Below are 20,000 nucleotides of genomic sequence, written 5' to 3' on the forward strand. Positions count from 1 at the left end.
AAAACCGACAGTGGAGAAACCTTAGTTCGTTCTGGAATTGAACCCAAGTAACCAGGAAAAATAACATACCTACGAATTTATGGTAAATTGTCATCTAGAACTTTAGATAAAAAAACAAAGACAAAACAAAAAATGAAATAAATAGTTATACAAACGAGTGATCTTTCACCGGTCCCAATTTGATGACGATTTCGTGGAGAGTCTCTGATCGACCCAAGGCTCCGGGAAACTATGCAGTGAGAACATGCGTTGTAGGGTTCTTGTAGCCCAAAATTGGTTATTTGAACGTTACGGCCCCTGCTTACTCCTGGTGCTAACATAAATGCACCAATTAGAGACGCTTTTGATTGTTATTCACAAAAACCAACGAGAAGACACTTTGTTTCAGGGTTTCCCAGAGCTCTTCTCTCCCCCAGTCAAGAAAAGAGCTTTGGGGTCAAGATTGAAATCGTTCGCTCTTATCAGTCGCTTATTTTTACTTTAAAACAAGTTTTTCACTCAACCCGCTTACATTATCAGAAAGGTGACAAAATAGGATAAACGGCAAATAAAAGAACTGTTATTATAAAGAAAATATTTATAATTAATTAATATGGATAAACCTATGTGAAAAATGCAATAAATTGTCTAAAAAATGCCCCTTCAAATCACTAGAGTGTTTTGCCAATTAGTTCTCGAGTGCTTCTTGGATTTTATAAAGGAACTAGTAATATGAGGTTTTGGTTGTACATCACTTTCAAAGTATAGAAGTCTTCGTATTGCTGAAAACTTAGTTATGGTTAAGCTAACCTTTGCGAAATAACGAGTAGACCTCATAAAACAAACGTGTCATACTTTCAAATGTGAAAAGCTTTCTATCCTTAAATACGCTGTTATTCTCTTCAAGCCAAAGATTTTGGTAAATAATTATGATTGAAAAAACTGCTTTACTTGACAGTGACAGCAAGTCATAATTTGATTAACAAAGAACCTTACACCCATGACGAGGGTTCTGGGCCTCGCATAGTTTCAGTTATGGACGTAGCTTTATAGTCGTTATTCCTTGCCTCTCTTTGAAAACGAGTCAGAACCATTCCAACGCAAATGAGTTTGATTTACATGATCAAGCACAACTTGTTTTAGTTTGAATGATTCGCACGCCAAACTGGTTTGTGAGCAGAGGGAAACGTCATCTTGAAAATAGCTGCAACTTTGCAAAGCAAAGCAAGAGTTCCCGTTAGCATTTCTCTTCTTTCGAGCCTCCAAGCCCCTAAATGAACGTCCTAGTTCCTTATTTCTCTCTATAGACTATTTTCCCAATCTCATAATGGAATACGTTTTGGGGGGTTCTTTACATAAAAAAAACAATACTATTTAATTACTCTTGGGTCTGTATAATGCTTCAGTGAACTGGATATCCATTGTAACGCAAATAACCCTCCCAAATAAACTGTATCATGGGATTTGCGAAAATAGGGAATAGATGGTTTGCAACCAATCTTTATAGATAACAATGAGGCAATGTGCATTTGTTGGTAGACGAACAAAAGGGGCTAATATATATACATAAGAGATCATTTGTTTTCGTCCACCAACGTGGCGGCCATGACACAAATGGAAAACCAGCAATGAGATAGGAAAATACTATTGAAAGCGCGTGGATCCAGGAATAACATGCCTCGATGACGTTTGGTCAGGGTGTGAATGAATGTAGTCCTGAGAAGGAATGCGACTATGGATTGTGATTTTGCCGGGTATTTTGTGATGATTTTAAATGGACCTTTTTGCAGATATGACGGCCATTTTGATCTTCTATTCTTTCGAAACAATAGAAATCAAAATGGCCGCCGTATCGGTAAAAAGGTCTATTTTGAATTTATAGGAGGTATCCACGTGACGTGAAGTCGTACATTTCTCTATTGTTATTGGTGTCTCTAGAGATTGGTTAAAAAGGTCCTATAAACGGAGAAAAACGTGCGCGCATTTTACCGTCAATTTCTCTCGTTCTTTCATCACATACAGTTTTGTCCTATTTTTGTACGACAGTGAACTAAATATCGCAGGAGTAAAGAGCGAAACTGTTGTGACAATGTGTGAAATTTGTGCAAACAGTGCATGGTGGTCTGATTTTTGGGAAATTGCAATTGTCTCACCCACGTTAATCGTGATCTCCCAAGCAGCGTTGACAAACACGAGATACAAACGCCTCTTTTGTAATTATATTTTACTTAACGTTTCGTATACTTTATCATAAATCATCAATGGTCACATTTAACCGTAAAGTTAAATGATATTTGCAAGAGAAGTGACTAATTAATGTTTAAGATAAGTGACTAATTAACTAGGCTACAAAGAAAAACAGATGTGATAAAAGTTGAAAAGGGTATACTAGTAAAGAAGCAGCTTTTCACTGCTAACGCATTCATTCAAGGTCTGATCTCAGTTGTGTCTCTTTAATTTTACAATGTGTATCAGAGCGACCTTGAGCTAAAATTTGAAATGATCCCATTCTGTGTATTATACAGGAACCCATGACCCGGAGCCTACAACTCTACTGTGTTCGTGTAACGGCGTTTTCACAGACCGATTTATTTTTGATTGAATTCCGCGAATGAGACTCCCACAGGAGCCCTATGACCAATTACAAGAAATTAAGCTGACGTCATAGGGTCACCGAACCGGAACTGCCTTTGTTTTTTGACCTAATTCGCGGGAAGGGCTAGTCTAAAAATAAACCTTCTTGTGAAAACGCCTTTTCACAGACGCTGTATGGAAGTTGCACGCTCCACATGGGCTCCTGTGATACTAGTGCGCAAGCATTCTTGGAAAAGACCACTTTTTGAATGTCGAAAAGACAGCTTTGGTTTGGTTTACATTTTATAATAATAATTATGATAAATGTTTATTTAACCCTCTCGCAGAGCAAGCTCTGAATTACAGGGAGATTAGGATTTAGGGTTTTTGGATTTTCCAACGCCGGTCCTTGCCTGAAAAGGTTGCTAAACGAGTTTTAATAGTCCATTTTCGAGTTGCTGTTTGCCTCGGTTTAAAAGCGAGTCCTGGTGCACAACCATTCAAATGGAAATGAATGGTATTTTGTAATGCAAATCAAACTCATTATCATTGGAACCAAGACTCGTTTTGAACCAGAGACAAACAGCAGCTCGGAAATGGCCTAATCCGCGGACAAAAGGTTTACTAACCTCGCTCCCTCGTTTCACTGCCGAGAGCAGGTGGTGAAAAGCCCTGGTAACGAGGTTGGGGGTTCACTGGGGAACCAGTACTTTTCGTGCGACTTAGTCGCCGTCTTTATCTATTGTCCTGTTGCTAAAGGTCTCTCTTAAACTCGTGTCACCGACGCAGGTTCTGCATTCAATAAGCAACATTTCTATCTGTGCTTGTGAAAAATAAAAGCAACAAAAATTCTTATCTTTCTGAGTTTGTTGTATCTTTTGAGACTTGTTCCAATTCTGTAGCTAACACTGACACGGGATTTGAGTTGTGATCAAGGATAAATTGATTCTTGGTCAAAACAAATTTCGCCCTGAGGTTTGATGTAATTGTGGTCCTAACTCTCTTTAACGTAACCGTACCGTACCTAACCATGCCCATTTCTGCATTCAAGGTTGATTTTAACACTTTATAAACATCTTTTTGTTAAAAACTGAACTACGGTTATCAGATTTCCAGCATTTTCATTGGCTCGCCGGAAACCGACTATCAGTTCATATACCTGCTGTACCTAATATGGCCAAGGAACGCGTCAGCAATAAAGCGAACTGAAAAATTTTTGCAGTTCTGAGAAAACAATGGCCGAAAAAAGCCGTTTTGGACTGGAATTGACCAAGGCAGAAATCGATGCCTTTTTAGTCGACAATACTACCCCCGGGAACATCATGGAGTTTTTAATAAAACAATTATTCTACTTGGGCTTGCTGGATATAAAACATTTTAGCCAACTCGGCGCTACGCGCCTCGTTGGTTGTTTATCACTTCATATCCAGTGCGCCCTCGTAGAGTAATTGTTAAATATTCATTCTCGCAAACGAAAGTTAACTCATCTCTTGGTCTCCGTTGACGGCCGGTCACATTAGAAGAAATCGCGGACAAGCTCTTCGTATCTGTGCATAGCGTCCAATAGCACTTTCAGCCGTCCATGTGCGCTACTCTACCGACCCAGTTGCTTTAGTATAACTCTCACATTTTGAGCCAACCAATATGTCCCACTTTTAATACTTCAATTCAAGAAGGCTCTATTCAAGTCTGATGGAAAAGTGCAGACGTCATATCCCTCTCTAAAACTAAACCTATTCATGTCTACAGTTGACAATCTGCGTCCAATATCCCTGACAAGTTCACTTAGTGACATTCTTGAAGGGAATATATGTTCCTGGCTTTAATCCTACCTATCTGAACACTTGGATCCTCACCAGTATACACTTCACTGATTCACCTGGTAACATAGCTCGATCCTTCGTGATAGACGTCTGCATATTATGCTTCAAAAACTCAGAACCCTGGATAACAATCCCATTCTATTAAATTGAATGGCTAACTTCCTTTGTTGTCATAAGCAACGAGTCAAACTTACAAACTGCCTCTCCGACTGCATGGTTACCAAAATCTACTAGCGTACCGGCTCAAAGTAATGGCAATATAGCACGAATGTTTGGCGATGCAGTCAATTTTTCGTAATGGTACAGTTCCTTGGCAGTTTTGAAACTGGTTCAGTTCAGCCACCTTAAAGGAATTTTGTTCATTTTGGCCATTCCAATCTGAAAGTTTTCATCGTATTAAAATGATGCTTGAAATTTGCAGATAGAAACAAATTCCGTGTAGCAAGAAAAGGAGTTAGGATCTCAGTAAATAATTGGGTACGTCGTGTAACTTGTAAAAAGGTCCGAAAAACGGTGAAGATATTATTTGAAACAACTATAATGATGATGGTGATGATCTAATAATAATAATAATAATAATAATAATAATAATAATAATAATAGTAATAACGATATATTGACAGTATTTCTACATGGTTGCTTTGCATCCGTCATATTAACTTAGGAGCTAACTACTTAAAAAATCTAACTAATTACAAACATAGTGCACAAGTTCAAAACTGTTAAAAATTGTAAGATCTAAAAATGCTATAAATACTATGAGTAACCATGACTAAGGAACCTTGTCAAGACAACTTATGAGGTTCAACTTAAGGGGTTCAACTTACGCGCGTGATGGCCCGCTTGTTTAAAATTTATAAACAATCATTTTTAAAAGTATTCAAGTATGGACACCGCCTTACATTTGCGGGTAGGGGATTGAGTAAAGTCGCTAATGAGTCCTGGAAAGTACCCTTAATTAAGGGAATTTCTATTACAGGCGCATTACTAGAGCGCAGTGAACGTTGGGGATTATGCCTAGGCACTTCCAAGTATTCGGGCCAAGCTCCACTAAAAAGAGCTCGGTGTCCAAACTTAAGAATGCTGAGTTGAGAATTCTCAGCGTAGGCAGCCAGCCAAGTTCAAGCCGGGTACATCTCTTTCCGAGAAGAAACGATTTAAGACAAAACCTGCAGCAGCATTCTGAACACGTTTTACTCTTTTCTGCAAAAATGCGGGGAGTGGATAAGTCATTAAAATTGAGTTTAGATAAGACGAAGTTTTGAACAAGAAACTTCTTAGTCTCTTGCGGTGTCATATTCTTTCTTAGAGTGGCTAGCACTTCAATAGCATGATGATGTGACCTCATTTACATGTTCTGTCCATTTAAGGTCCTCACTAAGCCAAGTTCCTAACAACTTAAATTTCCCTACCCTATATAGCCTATCGACTGTCTTATCTTCCAGGGTGAGAAGAGGAGTGTATCCGTTAAAAGCACCTTTTATTCCAGCGCATGGTACCTACACCAGGGCCAATTTGGTCAGAGGCTGATTAATTTAACACCAATCTGCGCCGAGTTAAGATCCAACCGAGGATTGAATTCATCCGGTCGAAAATGCCTTTACAAAGCGATATTTTACTTCGAAGTAAACCAAACAAAGCTGAACGATAAAAACCTTGTAGAAATGTTTTTGATTGGTAAATAAACTGAAAGAGAAGTTCGAGCTTCGAACAACTGGGCCCTGGGGCCCGTTTCTCGAAAGTCCCGAAAACTATTCGGGCTCGAAAAGCCATTTGTGAAATTGCCAACCGCTTGCTTCAGAAAGCCGATCTTTAAACATGTTTTCAAGGCAACTAAAAGAAAAATACCTGTGAAGTTTGACGAATTAAATCCTCTCCACCCGAAAACGCTCCGTAAAGTTTCGGGATTTTTGAGAAACTGGGCCCAGAGGCCCGTTTCTCGAAAGTCCCGATAACTTTTCGGGCCCGAAAAACCATTTGTGAAACTGGCAACCGCTTGTTTTGGAAAGCCGATCTTTTCACATGTTTTCAAGGTAACAAAAACAAAAATTACTGTGAATTTTGACGACTTAAATCCTCTCCGTTGTTGAGATACAAAGAGAATTGTGACACCCGAAAATAGCCCGTAAAGTTTCGGGACCTTCGAGAAACGGGCCCCTGCAGGAGCCTGTTTGTCGAAAGTCCCGGAACTTTACGGACTATTTTCGGGTGTCACAATGCCCTTTGTATCTCAAGAACGGAGGGGATTAAAGTCGTCAAACCTTACAGTCATTTTTCTTTTTGTTACCTTGAAAACATGTTTAAAAATCGGCTTTCCAAAACAAACTTGTTTTGGAAAGCCGATCTCTTAACATTTTTTCAAGGTAACAAAAAAAAAAAGTTATTTTGAAGTTTGACGACTTAAATCCTATCCGTTCTTGAGATACAATGGGAATGGTGACACCCGAAAATGGCGGAACTTTCGAGAAACGGGCCCCAGGGCTGGAGTCCGGTCATTAATACAATGGGTCTTGCTTGAAAAAATAGGAAACTTCGGATCTACCACGGAGACGTTGAAAAAAACGCTACCACCAAGTATAACTTTGCGCGATCATAAATGTTTCGCGATTATTCGATCTTGTTCAGCTCCTACAATGTGGGCGAAGTATCCTAAAAATAAATAGGTTCGAGCGGTTTCAGAGTGTAAATAGAGAATGAAAGATTTTTTATTGCATGCTTTCGTTGTCGTCAAAACGTCATGCATCAAATTTGGTGATTTCACGTCGTCGTTAGGCAGAGGACTGCAAACATATTTGCTAAGATCCGTGCTGCACCTGCAGCACGATTATTTATGCTCTTTTAACCAATGATATCATTGTTTTGTTGCGTTGTTGTTGCCATCGCCGTCGTCGTTTCTTAAGCTCCCTACTCAGGGAGACGGCGACGTCAACAAAAAACGTCATCGATAACGTGTTTCACTGAATTTCTTCGAAATTGACCAGGTGCCAACGCGAGAATTTCTGGACATATCTCGGTTTATCCGACTCCTGAAAACTACACAGACTATCTCCAAACCGAACCGAATTTCGAGGACTGAACTATGATGCGATTCATAAGAGACAAGAAAATTCGAAAGAAATAAACTAAGCTTCGGAATCCACCTGCAGAGCCACTGCATCAAACGTTGTTGTTATGTGGTAGAGTTCTTGTCGTAGATTTTGAGATTCCCCCAGTACATTTATACGCACTTTGAGCAACGCTTTTTAAATGTCAAGAATTCTAATTTATTCACCGTGCTTATTGCACATGATTTGTTAAAGTAATAATTTTGATATTGTGACACTTCAAATTGCCTTAGCCGGAGGTTCAATCAATTTAGAAACCTTCGCGTTATTAATTGTCCAGATATTCAACTGGTCAGAGCATGCTATTTGGTTGTGAATGCGCTATGTGCCAAAATGTTATCGGCTCCTGTAGCTGAATGCTAAAGATCGTGGGTTCGACTCCTGTCGGGATAGTTTGGATATCTCTCATAGCTTCGACCCCTGTCAGCAGAACTCGAATTTCTTTCATGGGTTCGACACCTGTCGGAAGAACTCTGCCGTTTTTCAGCGTGTTGTTCTCCTCATCCATGAAGACATAATTTCAAAACACCTTACACGGAAAGCATGTTTCTCTCTGAATTCAGGAAGAATTTTGTCTCCAAGAAGAAAGAAATTCCCCAAAGTTGCTCAGTTGAGTGGGTGATGTAACTGTTACAGTTCTTGTCACGCGACGCTTTGACTTCTGAGTTATTCTGTTTATTTCAGGGCAAAGCAATAGAAGAAGTTTACAGGTGATGCACAAGATAATGTTCCAAAGGGTCCGTCTGAAGCGCCTGTTCATGACAGTATACACAATGGGGTTATAGATAACAGATGCTTTGGCCATGAGGGCGGGAACTTCTGCTTCCCCGGCAGACAGGACGCTTTTCCCTCGAAAGATGCTAATCAGGCTAACAAGAGAATACGGTGACCAGCTAAGCATGAAAGCGGTTATTGCAATTGCCGTCAGGCGCACTAACTTCATCTGCCAGAACCGTCTTCTCAGTTTGATTCGATTGTCTTCGATGGCGATGTCTCGGCGTATGAGTCTATCGACGAAAAGAGAAGAATAAAAAGAGAACCAGGAATAAAAAAGTCTGCATGAATGAGATAAATGTACCTCACAGGGAGGATATTGGTTTACAAACTCTAATTTGGAGGAGTGAAACAAAGAAATCGCTGCCATGTTGGAAGACTCGTGAAATATTCTTTTGGGAATTGAACTCTATTTTTATGAAACCCTTGCTTTTGTTTCAGTTTGCAAATATGGCTGCTAGTCTCATGAGCGAAAACACTCTATTAGCACTTTGATATCAACAGATGACGTCAACGATATTTTCCTTTTTTTAATGTCTGGTACTCTGGTATCAGAGCGTTTTCATGTGACGTCACAGCGGCCATATTGGTGTTCCATAACAAAGAAATGGCGGCCATAATGGTGTACCAAACCATTCCTCCGGGGAGTGAACTATATTTTTACTTTTAGGAAAGCTCGGGAAGCCCATCTTATTGAAAATGCTCAAACTACAGAACCTCTTGGGATAAACAAGCGTGACGGATAAAATAATTGAACGATCTCGTTATAGTGTATAGTGTTTCAACGGCATTTTATTCTTTTATAATCTTGGTTTGTTTATCCAGTGGCTATATCACGTTAAGGCCGGGACACACTAGGCGGCAAGTCGCAGCGACAGGTCTCTGCGACAAGTTGCTCCATGTGTACCACTTGCAAAACAAGTCGCTGCGACACGACGCCTGTTCGGTGCACACGCAGTGATTTCGTATGAGGGGGAATGTGAACTAGTTTTCTAATTCAATATGGCTGCCCATATAACGCTCTCTCATTGGTTCATTTATATTTTGTCGCAGCGACTTGTTGCCGGAAGTGTACACACGATGCGACAACGCTGCTTTCGCTAATTTTGTCGCTGCGATAAGTCGCACGAATTCAAACTGGTTTGAATTCGTGCGACTGATCGCGGCGACAAAATTCTGCCGCAGCGACAATGATTTTCATGAAAATAACCGTGTCACACAAGGCGAATTGTTGCGGCGACTTGTCCCCGGGACGTGTCGCAGCGACTTATCGCTTAGTGTGTCCCGGCCTTTGCGTTATCATTTAAAATCTTCTTTAATTACTTCATAAAATGTGTATATATATTCTGTAAATTCGTTAGATCTCTGAATAAACCTGATGAAGACTGGTATTGGCCAGCCGAAATATCGTTAAAAAAATGCATTTTCGCGTTGTTTTATCAGTCTAGCAATAGTCTACTTGACTTTCATCAATATTTTGTAATCAATTTTGACTGATCACGATCTTCTCGGATCCAACGCTGTGCAAGACTTATCGTCCACGGTCTTTGCAAAGGTTTAAAACCTCAACTTCACTTTATTTTTATGCAAATACTTCAAGTTCTTTTGTTTCAGTAATCCAATATGGCTCCACGTGAGTGAAAACGCTGTATGGGGAGCTTGAAGCGAAAAAAGACGACGACAAGAATTTTGCGATTATTCCAAGTCGTTCGCCATGGAAAGAACATTTCAGAAACGAAATTGGTATGAACTCTGTAATGTAATGTATTGTAAGTCTTTATTTAGACACGGAGAATCATCAGTTAAGTTAATAATTAAAAATTAAAACTTGTACAACTGCTTTACATGATTGCCGTGTGGGAATCCGATATCTCAGATACTTTCTTAATACCCCGTTTAAACTGCCCAATAGAACAAACACTTTTTAAATATTGGGGCAAGTTGTTCCACAAACAGGTCCCACTGTAGCAAAAACTTTGTTTTAGTAATTAATATTTGGATTGGGCAGCGAAAGCTTTCCTTCAAGATTTCTTAGGTTATAATCATTAACGTGGCGTTCAGTGAAGAGAAATCGAAGATAGTCTGGGGCAAGTTCATTCAAAGTTTTATACATAATTAAAGCTTTCTGCTTTTTACTACGAAGAGACAGCTTCTCCACCTAAGCATCGCGAGAAGGAGGTTGGAGCTCGTATCAAAAGGTGATTGAGTAATTACTCTGGCAGCGCGATTTTGTAATTTTTGTAATTTATCATTAAAGCAGCCACTCATACCATCCCAAACCGGGCTGCAGTAATCAAAATGTGGTAACATTAAAGCATTATAACTTTGAACTGCAACATCCGTCGGAATAAAAGGTCGTACACGTTTCAATGCACCAATGGCTGAAGAGATTTTCTTGCTTATCTCGTCAACGTGTTTAGACCAAGAGAGGTGTGCATCAATGGTAAGACCCAGAGATTTAATATGGTCAACTCTCTTGATCGTCCTGTCATCGATACTTATATTAATCTCCTCACATTGGGTATTTAATCTCCGCCTAGATCCGATTATCATTAGCTCAGTTTTGGCCACATTTAAACTTAATTTGTTGGCTCTCAGCCAACAGGTAAGATTGTTAAGTTCAGAAGACACTGCTAGTTTAAGATCGGCTACCGTTTTTGCAGATAAAGTTATACTGGTGTCATCGGCAAACATTCTCGGCGCAGCAACCCGCAGGCAGTTAGGGAGATTGTTAATGTACATCAAAAAAAGCAAGGGACCCAGGATGCTACCCTTCGGTACGCCACAAGTAACAGTGCTGGCAGTTGACAGATTGCCATTTACATTACACCTTTGGGTCCGATTACTTAGGTATGACTGAAACCACTTAGCAGTTGCCTGGTCAGCACCAAAGTAAGACAATTTACGTAAAATAATTTCGTGATCAATTGTGTCGAAAGCTTTTTTAAGGTCAATGAAGACTACTCCGTTCAGGAAGCCGTTGTCGATGTTAACAGACCAGCTATTTGTCGCCTCAAGCAAGGCCGTTAGGGTGCTATGTAAGGAGCGAAAGCCCGACTGACACCTTGATAACAATTGATTGTCATTTAGGTATTGGTACAGTTGATCGTAAACAATTTTTTCAAAAACCTTCGAGACAACCGGAATAACGGAAATTGGACGATAATTGTTGAGGTCCGATTCTTCACCCTTTTTAAACACCGGAGTTACCCTGGCCATTTTCCATTCTGTTAGATAAATCCCAGTAATAATTGACTTCTTGTAAATATGGCGGTCAGCGATGGAATAACAATACTAGCAGCCATTTTCAACAACTTACTTGGCATCATATCGAGGCCAGTGGCTTTCTTTTCATCAATATTCCTCAATAGGTTGCTCTGTGGATGTTTTGGAGAGAAAACTGAAAATTTATGGTCAGCTGCTCGCGTCCTCCACATAATCTCAAATTAGATCATTTCACATCGTTGTCAGGGCCAGAACCTTGATGAAGTGTATCAAAATGTCAAACGCAAGCGTGGGGCGTGCAGAGCTCATTAACCTATCGTCTTGTGGTGTTCTCGTAGCCGTCGTCGTCGCTTACTGGGAGCGTGCCTAAGCTCCCTATTAAATAGGGAGCTTAAGCAAGCACGCGCATTTTGGAGACGCGGACGGGCAACCGGAGGTGAGCTATTTTTCTTTTTAACTTGTCTTTACACAACCACATTTACTTTGCCAAGTATCTTTACTCCATTAGAGAAGATTAGAATAAAAATCTGGGCGACACCACTGTCCTGGCACACGAAATGTTCTCTTCCGGTTGCCTTCCGCTTCTCAAAAACGCGCGTGCTTAAGCTTCCTTTTGGGACGCGTACCAGGACAGTGGTGTCTCCCAGATTTTTATGTTAATCATCTCCAATGGAGAAAAGATACTTGTTAATGTAAATTTGGTTGTGTGAAGACAAGTTAAAAGGGAAAACAGCTCACTTCTGGTGTCCGTTCGCGTCTCAAAAACGCGCGTGCTTAAGCATTGCATTATCTTCAGGTGCTGACGTCCTCCATAAAACCTCAAATTTGGTACTTCATGTTGTTGTTCTGCTGACGACGGCAAAGAAATGGACAAAAATGAAAAACGCATGCGCATGTAGTGGGTGAAAAGCTATTGTTTTTGTCCACTAAATATGAAAATTTGTGACATTGTCGTTGCTTACGGCTCCCTATTATCTCCCTGCATAAATATTTGTTTATAGTGAGAACGGCTAGGAAACGTACTAAAATAGTACAACGCACTTGTGAGACGTGGAAAGCCTTTGTTTTTGTAATAAATGTACATATTGACCTGCTCCCAACTGAGTGGCTTCATAGCTCAGTTGGTGGAGCATTGTACCGACATAGCAGAGGCCATGGCTTCGAATTCCGTTAAAGGTGTCAAAAATGGAATTTGTTTAAATTGTCTCGATAATTGCGAGGTTCACGTCTATCTTTCGTAAACTTATTGTTTTGTGGCGTTTTCGTAGCTTCATAAAAGCCAAAAAAAGCTGCGGTTCTCTGAGGAATTTAGATGTTGAAAGCAGTGAGAATCTTAAGAGGGACCGAAGGCGGCAAAATTCCCGTACCAAACCCACCTTCCGTTAACTTTGTCTGCTCCTTCCTGTAAGCCTTAATGCTACTGTATTCCGTGACTCTCATGGGTAAATTGGGCTGCCTTGACGATCGAAGTTATATTCGAACAGGACACGTTTTAAATTCATTAAATCCCGACACATGCAAGCACAGAAGATCACACGTGTCATCCCTAACACTCCTTCGTGTCACTGACAAAGAATACAGTTTTGAAAATAGATCTTTTCACAGTTGTGTGCTAGCTAACGGCCTTTAAAGGAAAGTGTACCTGGGGTTGACCTTGTCATGATACAGACCTCGTACTTTTCTTGTGTTAATGATGTTGTTGTCATCAGTGCTAATTAGTTGGAATTTACGTAAGAAAAGCAATGAGGTTCCTATCAAAACAACGTCAACTCCAGCCTCACTTTCATTCAAAGGCCAGGTAACTAAGCACACAACTGTAAAATGGTCTGTTTTCAAAACATCACTAGTGCCCATAAAAAAAGAAATGCACTCGCATTCGTTCGATTGCCTATACTTTCGAACTCACGAAAATAACCAGCTCAAAGTGGGGTTTGATATCTCAATTAATTGGTAGAGTACTTCACAGGTACCAAGGAGATCATTGGCTCAAATGGCGTTCTAGCCTGGATTTTGATGCTTTCCTATAGTTACTGCTCAAGCATCGTTCATGACCGCCACGACCAGAAGTCTCCACTCAGAGGGGAAAACAGGTTTTGAAATGGTTTAATTGTGAAGGAGGACCAGTTGATCAAGTCAGTTTTAAACAAGCTGTACTCAAAGCACAAGGGGAGCTTCGGTTATTCTTTAATTCACGGCGGTCATGTTCGTGACTGGGAACAATAGCTAAAACGTCTTTCGGAAATTTGAGGCCACTTGTTAACAAAAAGCGAAATTCAAATGGTACTGCTCATTCCACCAGAAAGTTTCCGAAAAAGATGGAAATCCTCAAACGTATTCCTCTTTTCTCGTTCCAACCGAAATGACCGGAAATTCATGTAACATTTGTAAACTCCCACTCGATCCGGTTCTCTTAGGCCTCTTTTCCCGCATTGCGACACGATTTTTGATTTGTTATTGTTTACTTCCAGCCGGGAGAGACTCGAGCCTGGCGAAACGCCACACCGGCAAAATCCTGTACATTACAAGCGTTCCATTCCAACTGGATTTTCCGTGCAAATGGTAAACGCCCTTGAGCCACATCTTTTTATTGTTTTGGCACTAACATGGCCAGCTTATCACGTGAGACCAATCAAAGAATTGCTTCGCACATGGTGGTATGTAGGGTCGCGGAGGACATCTTCCTACTGCAGACTCTGAGTCATTTTCTGGTTAGACTTTGCATTTAAAGTGCCCCTGTGACCAAAACATCAATTCATATTTTTCTTTGGATTTCAAAGCTATGTCAACAAAACACTAAGTGACCCTCGTTTTAAGCCTTGATTTCAAAAAGACACCTCTTTATTTTAGCTGTAATTTTCCTATTTAATGGTCCACCATTACTAACATTATGTTCTTGAGAGAGCTGGATCGAGGAGAAAATGACGTCAAAGGCTCACTAGTTTAAGAATGCAATACGTGTGTACGCCGCAGAATTAATATGCAGCACGGGCGTTTTGGGCTTTCAGACTTTTTAACTCACACTTTGCATATATAATAAGCTGTGTTCACACGCTAAAATTTTAAGCTAGTGAGCCTCTGACGTCACTTTTCCCTGGATCTAACCGTCTGAGGTCCAATCGGTCAGTTTTGAACGTGAGTAATGGCGGACCGTGAAATCCAAAACTTACACTCAAAGTAAACGGCCTTTGGATAAAAATCAAAGCTCAAAATTTTGCCAGTCAGGTGTTAGGCAAACACACTTTCAAAATCTAAAGGAAAAAAGGAAGTGGTTTTTTTTATCACAGGGGCACTTTAAGAATTGTGGAAAATAGCTTTTTATTAAATTTCAATCTCAGATATTGCGTTTTTAACGTTCTTATTGGCTCACTCAATCTTGGTTATCAGGTCATATCCAGCATGACTTTAATTATAAGGTGCCTGATCGCATGAATGCGCCAATTTCTGTGAAATTAAAGCATCTTCTGGTCGTAACAGTCTGGAGTTTAGTGAAATTTAATGAAACAATTAATCCATTCGCGCTTGTTGGATATGAGATTGGATATATTTGCAATCTCATATCCAGGCACTTCGGAAAATATTATAATACTCTTTGTTTGTCCTCCCGAATTTTGCATAAGCATTTTTTTTGTTTTCCCTTGGGACCATTGCAAGTCCCAAGAGAAACTGGAAAGAATGCTTATGCAAAATGTGGGGGTACAAACAAAGAGTATTATGTTATTTTCCCAAGTGACCAATTGTCGTTAAATAACACGATACACACCTGAGGATTTTAATGTATGAGCCAGTTATAGCTATAATCGGTCCACAAAACCCCAGGATTATCAAAAGGAGGCTGTACGCCCTCCCAGCAGCAGATGTATCCGTCCAATCAGGACCACAGCTAATTCCTGATGCACCAGGCACAAAACGGCTCCATCCAAGCAATGGAGGAAGCATTAAGATTACACCAAAAGACCAACATGCTGCTAGAAGATGAAAGATTGTCACGTTGGAGACCCGAAATCTTGGAATCTTTTGATGCGTACAGTAGCTCAAGACAATTGTCATTGTTGTGAAAGTGGCGATAGAGGTCAAGCCTACTGCACCGTTAACAAATGCGTAAAAGATACATCGGGCTTTGTAGGCGTGCAGGTCCTTCCCACGAACGACGACTTGCATCAAAGTGGGATAGGCAAAGACGATTAGAAAGAGATCGCCTAGCACAATGTTCAGCATGAGAGGAGCTAGCGGTTGTTTTCGATGGAATGGTTGACAAAGGACGATGGTACTAAGTATGTTGCCGAGGAAACCAACAGAGACGATTGTGAACATGACTGTCGCGTATGCAATGTAGCCGGCCTCTTGCCAGTCAGACGAATCTTGGTTGGAATGATTTGATAGACTCTTGAGGTCTTGTTTGGCTGTTGTCAAATTCATAGTGCATGGCCTTGCCTCCGATAATCTCTACAGTTCCATCTTTTGCCTTGAATAATCACTGTGGTTCCATCTTCTGGAAGAAATTCAAGGGAAAAAATTGCACTTAGAAATTAAAGACTTCATAATCGTTTCTCCGTTTGAGAGCAACAAACCCTCCTACCTCGCCTCCATACAGATCCTATCCATGTCGTAATATTCTTTTTATTTGGCCATCTTAACTTAATCAAAGCTAAGACGCAAACAGCGCTGACAAACATTATGAACAAGCGCATTGTTTGAAATTATTTACTTGACGTTTCGTATGCTTCGACATGCATCCTCAGAAGTGACAGTTAATTACAAATTTTATATGTATTTTTAAACAAAAACACACTGTTTCCATAATAATCCTAACCATTACAATTTTCTCAAAATTGATTGGTGCATCAACTGCTTTATTTTTCACTATTTATTTGTGTAGGGCTGTAATAGCCCTTTTCACGGTTAGTTTTTCTCATTTGCATTACAATGTAATCTAGCATGATTGTATGTGAGGCAATTTCGGGCTATTTTGTAGTTTTAACCCGAAATTGCCTCGCACCCACGTTAGATTACATTGTACTGCAAATGCGAAAAACTAACCTTGAGAAGGGCTATTGGACAGTGACATCGGACAGTTGGCTGTAATCGGACACCTGTAATCGGATAGTTACATCAGCCAATCATATTAAGTGCATTCAGCTTAATCCACCAATAACAGAATTTATGACAATAACCATGGCAACAACGATCTACCCTACCAAACTGGAGATTTTCTAAAGTGGACGAATCTGTAACATTAGACAGGGAAAAAGGAATGCATTTGTTTTCTCGGAAATTGCAATGGTTATGATTTTGTTAATCACTCGTATGATTACAGACCGAATTGGACTCCACTCAGTCCTATCACCATTATAAATACGGTGAAATTCCTGGAAGATTAGTTTTTGACATCATTATGGCTACCTTGTTGTCGCACGTATATGCTTTATTAGATGCAGTGTCTGTGGGGACACATGACATAGCTATGCCTCAATGTGGCGTCCGTCAGCTGATTGGGAGATCCTCGGTTCAAGTGAAGCTTTTAAAAAGGTGCTGCCTTGGGCAAGACTGTGACATCAGTAATTGGAAAAACTTCACATTTTCTCGAACAGGGACTACCGTTAACTCAGTATTAACTCTTGGGGACGTCTAAAAAAGTGCGCTGTGTTTGCAAAGAGAGAGGCACGGGATCACTGATATTACGGTCTGTGTGTCGTACAGCAGGTCCAAATTTGCTTGAGACCTGCTATACATCAAGAGGAAAAACCTCCTTGTCAAATAAAAAGACAATCTGGTTTTTCCAGTCTTCTCGGCAGACTAATACGACAAAACAAATTTTTCTTAAGGTTCCACGTCAAACCTCCACATCGGTCCATAATCTTTCAATTTTAGACTATCTAAAACGTTATTCATGGATTTGTGTTTCTCGTATAAAACCAGACTCAAGGACGGTGGTGACTTTTAAGGCTCACAGTGACTTGTCGCCGTCATGTCGTAGACATCGATCGCACAAAAAACTTTTAGGAGCAGTCAGTGGATGTCTTGGCACAAAAATAAAACTCTTTTGGAAAGACCTGACACGCTTAAGATTTTCGAAGGGGATGATTTTTGAATTCAATGTTACCCGGTACTTTCGTATCAAGGAGAGAGGTTTTCATTTCATTTCATAGTGAACTTAAAATCTCGAACAGATAATCATAGATACTATTGCATAGATTTTTCAACTGAGTACACTGAAATATGGCGTAAATTTTACGGAAAACCAAAATCCCCATTTCACAGCCTTTGGATCAACGACTTTTCTCTTTTTTTCGTGGGCTCTTATAATTCAAAAATAAGGCAAGAAAACATTCTGCTTTTTTCAATCATGTGTTCATGCGTCTATCTAACACAAATGGATAGTTAATGTAGCTTTGCAGCAGCAAGATCAGTGTGTTAAAATCTTGGATAACGGCCAGTTTTATGTGACTAAAAAAGCTAAACGTTGCAGGTGAAAGGTGCTATTCGCTGAAAACGTTGTTTGAACCTCCTGGCGGTGAGGATGTTGGCACGCAAGAAAGAAAGTGGTCGCGTGAGGCCCACGTGCTGTTTACATAAACTCGTGTGATAGTCAGTAGCTCGCTGTAACGATTTGCCAACTTTTATAGAAATAAAGAGTGCCTAGATAAACATTGGTGTAACATCGACTAATTGTTTCCGTTCTTGAAGATTGTGTTGAGAATCTCTTTCCAGTCTAGGCGGTAATTTGATGCAAAACCTATCTCCTTTTTAATTTAAATAAAAATCTCTTTTGCAGCTTCAGAAAATCTGCAACTGTTTCTCAGTAAAACATAATATTCTTATACTCTTAACCCTGAGTCCTTGGAGAAACAATTTTGGGCCGTTTGCTTTCGCATTTTAAGCATGCGATCTTCTCATTGCTTTTCCAGTTAATAATCACAAACGTATACATTAACACATCCGTCGTTTTTCGCTGCTGATAAAATAATTGTTGAGGAAGCAAGTCTACGTTTCCATTTTATAGACCACACTCTCAGGCGCATTTTGGGGAATTTGTTTACTGAGTGAAAGTGCACTATTAATTTTTTTTCAAAAGGAAGGAAATATCACACCGATGATCCACTTCTATGGTTTAGGATAGACCATAAGTAATTATTAAAGGTTTGGAACCCTAAGTAATCATCGTTTTTTTTTTCGCAGCTTAAAGTGACTCATCCTACGTTCGTTCAGGAGGAAATCATGAAAGAAACACTGAATTGGTTGCGATCTTCCAATTCTCCCATTTGCAAACCAATTTCATTTTCTGTGGCCACGATTTTGTAACACCAAGATTGACCGCCGAGTTTCTTCTTCAAATACGAAATTATAAATTATTTTTTTAAATATTACCTACCAAGCTTAATGACTGTAATCGGAAAGAGGAAGATTTTGGTTGTGAAACAAATCATTCTTATTAAAAAAGAAAAAAAAAACACTCAGTGCTGTTTGGAAACGAAACTAAGAGTTTGCGACAAAATGTTTTTGTTAGCCGAATATGCAGCAACTTCAAAGTAAGACAGAGGAGACCGTAAAACTACCGGCCTGGCGTCGAAGATATTCGAAGAAAATCACGAAACGATTGTGTTTTTAAAGACACGTCGAAATCACCAGTGTCATATGCGGCCCAGATAATTCAGTTTTTTCCGTTTTGTCTTCTAAACATACCCAACTCACACCCCCGTCACACCTAAGTTTGCTTTTATATCGATTCTAGGTGCGGTTGACAAATACTGCTAGGAAGCAGCATTCCTTGATCAGTACTTCTCTGCCTTTCAGATCGCGTTACTTTGTATTATTCTCAGTGATAACGTACTCGAACCGAACGTCTGTAAATCATAGTGCTTTAAATGACTGTGTCGACCAAAGGAAAGCTCACTGAAACCTCATCATTTAGGCTACAAAATGATTAACGTTACCTGAGGTCCTCTCCTATAACGGACTCCTGCAAAGCTTGTAAAGTCGGGCCATTCACTGTTGTAGATCCACGAGGTTTAAGCAAAAAAAGTCGAATGGACGTTGCGCTAGCTTTTGTAATGACGTACTCTGTTAAATCATGGTCTGCTACTTTCACATCTAAACAAAATTATTTTTAATTTCCCGTTTCCTGATGCGATAGTTCAATATGGCTCTCTGCCCAAAGCTTCACTTCTTATGCTCTCCTGTGGAGTTCTTTGAAAAGCCGATATCGATCATTCAATTAGAATAAAAATACATATGGACAAAGAAAAGATGCAAATAGCCTTGAGCTAATCCCCGAGAACCTAGTCATGAGTGAACCTAGTCAGCATTGAAATTCGTCGCATTGGAAATTATACAGCAACTTAAAAATACTTTTGATATTCAATGCAATAATGGACAGGGATATTTGAGACAAGAGATTTTAACCTAGGCAAATTATCATTTTAAGTGTAGCCCAGACTGCGTTTCATTTAACAAGAGGGCTTATCAACGCCCAACAGTTAATATGATTCCGATAGTGAAACTTGAAACTCAGTGGTAAGCCATA

The 20,000-nt window shown here is 39.9% G+C and overlaps 2 protein-coding genes across 5 annotated transcripts in view; one reads left to right on the plus strand and one right to left on the minus strand.

The window, feature by feature from the left end:
* LOC138044694 (melanopsin-like) overlaps window positions 1-227 on the plus strand; it is a 5,948-nt gene extending 5,721 nt beyond the window's left edge. Inside the window, exon 3 of the mRNA XM_068891142.1 lies at window positions 1-227. This exon is cut by the window's left edge and continues 544 nt beyond it. The gene's annotated coding sequence lies outside the window, so the exon portion shown is untranslated.
* A 6,660-nt stretch (window positions 228-6,887) lies between these two features.
* The window catches only part of LOC138046886 (rhodopsin-like), a 23,136-nt gene continuing 10,023 nt past the window's right edge, over window positions 6,888-20,000 (minus strand). For 3 of the 4 annotated variants that reach the window (XM_068893477.1, XM_068893479.1, XM_068893480.1), the window contains exons 2-3: window positions 15,240-15,968; window positions 6,888-8,487 (exon numbers count right to left, since the gene is read on the minus strand). In XM_068893477.1, the coding sequence (XP_068749578.1) occupies window positions 8,040-8,487; window positions 15,240-15,895 (1,104 nt within the window). In that variant the 5' untranslated portion in view covers window positions 15,896-15,968 and the 3' untranslated portion in view covers window positions 6,888-8,039. Of the gene's footprint in view, window positions 8,488-15,239; window positions 15,969-19,410; window positions 19,820-20,000 lie in introns of those variants that run through there. The other variant, XM_068893478.1, reaches the window with a different exon arrangement.

The sequence above is a fragment of the Montipora capricornis genome, chromosome 4 (assembly GCF_036669925.1).
Source record: "Montipora capricornis isolate CH-2021 chromosome 4, ASM3666992v2, whole genome shotgun sequence".
In the NCBI taxonomy this organism is placed as follows: Eukaryota; Metazoa; Cnidaria; class Anthozoa; order Scleractinia; family Acroporidae; genus Montipora; species Montipora capricornis.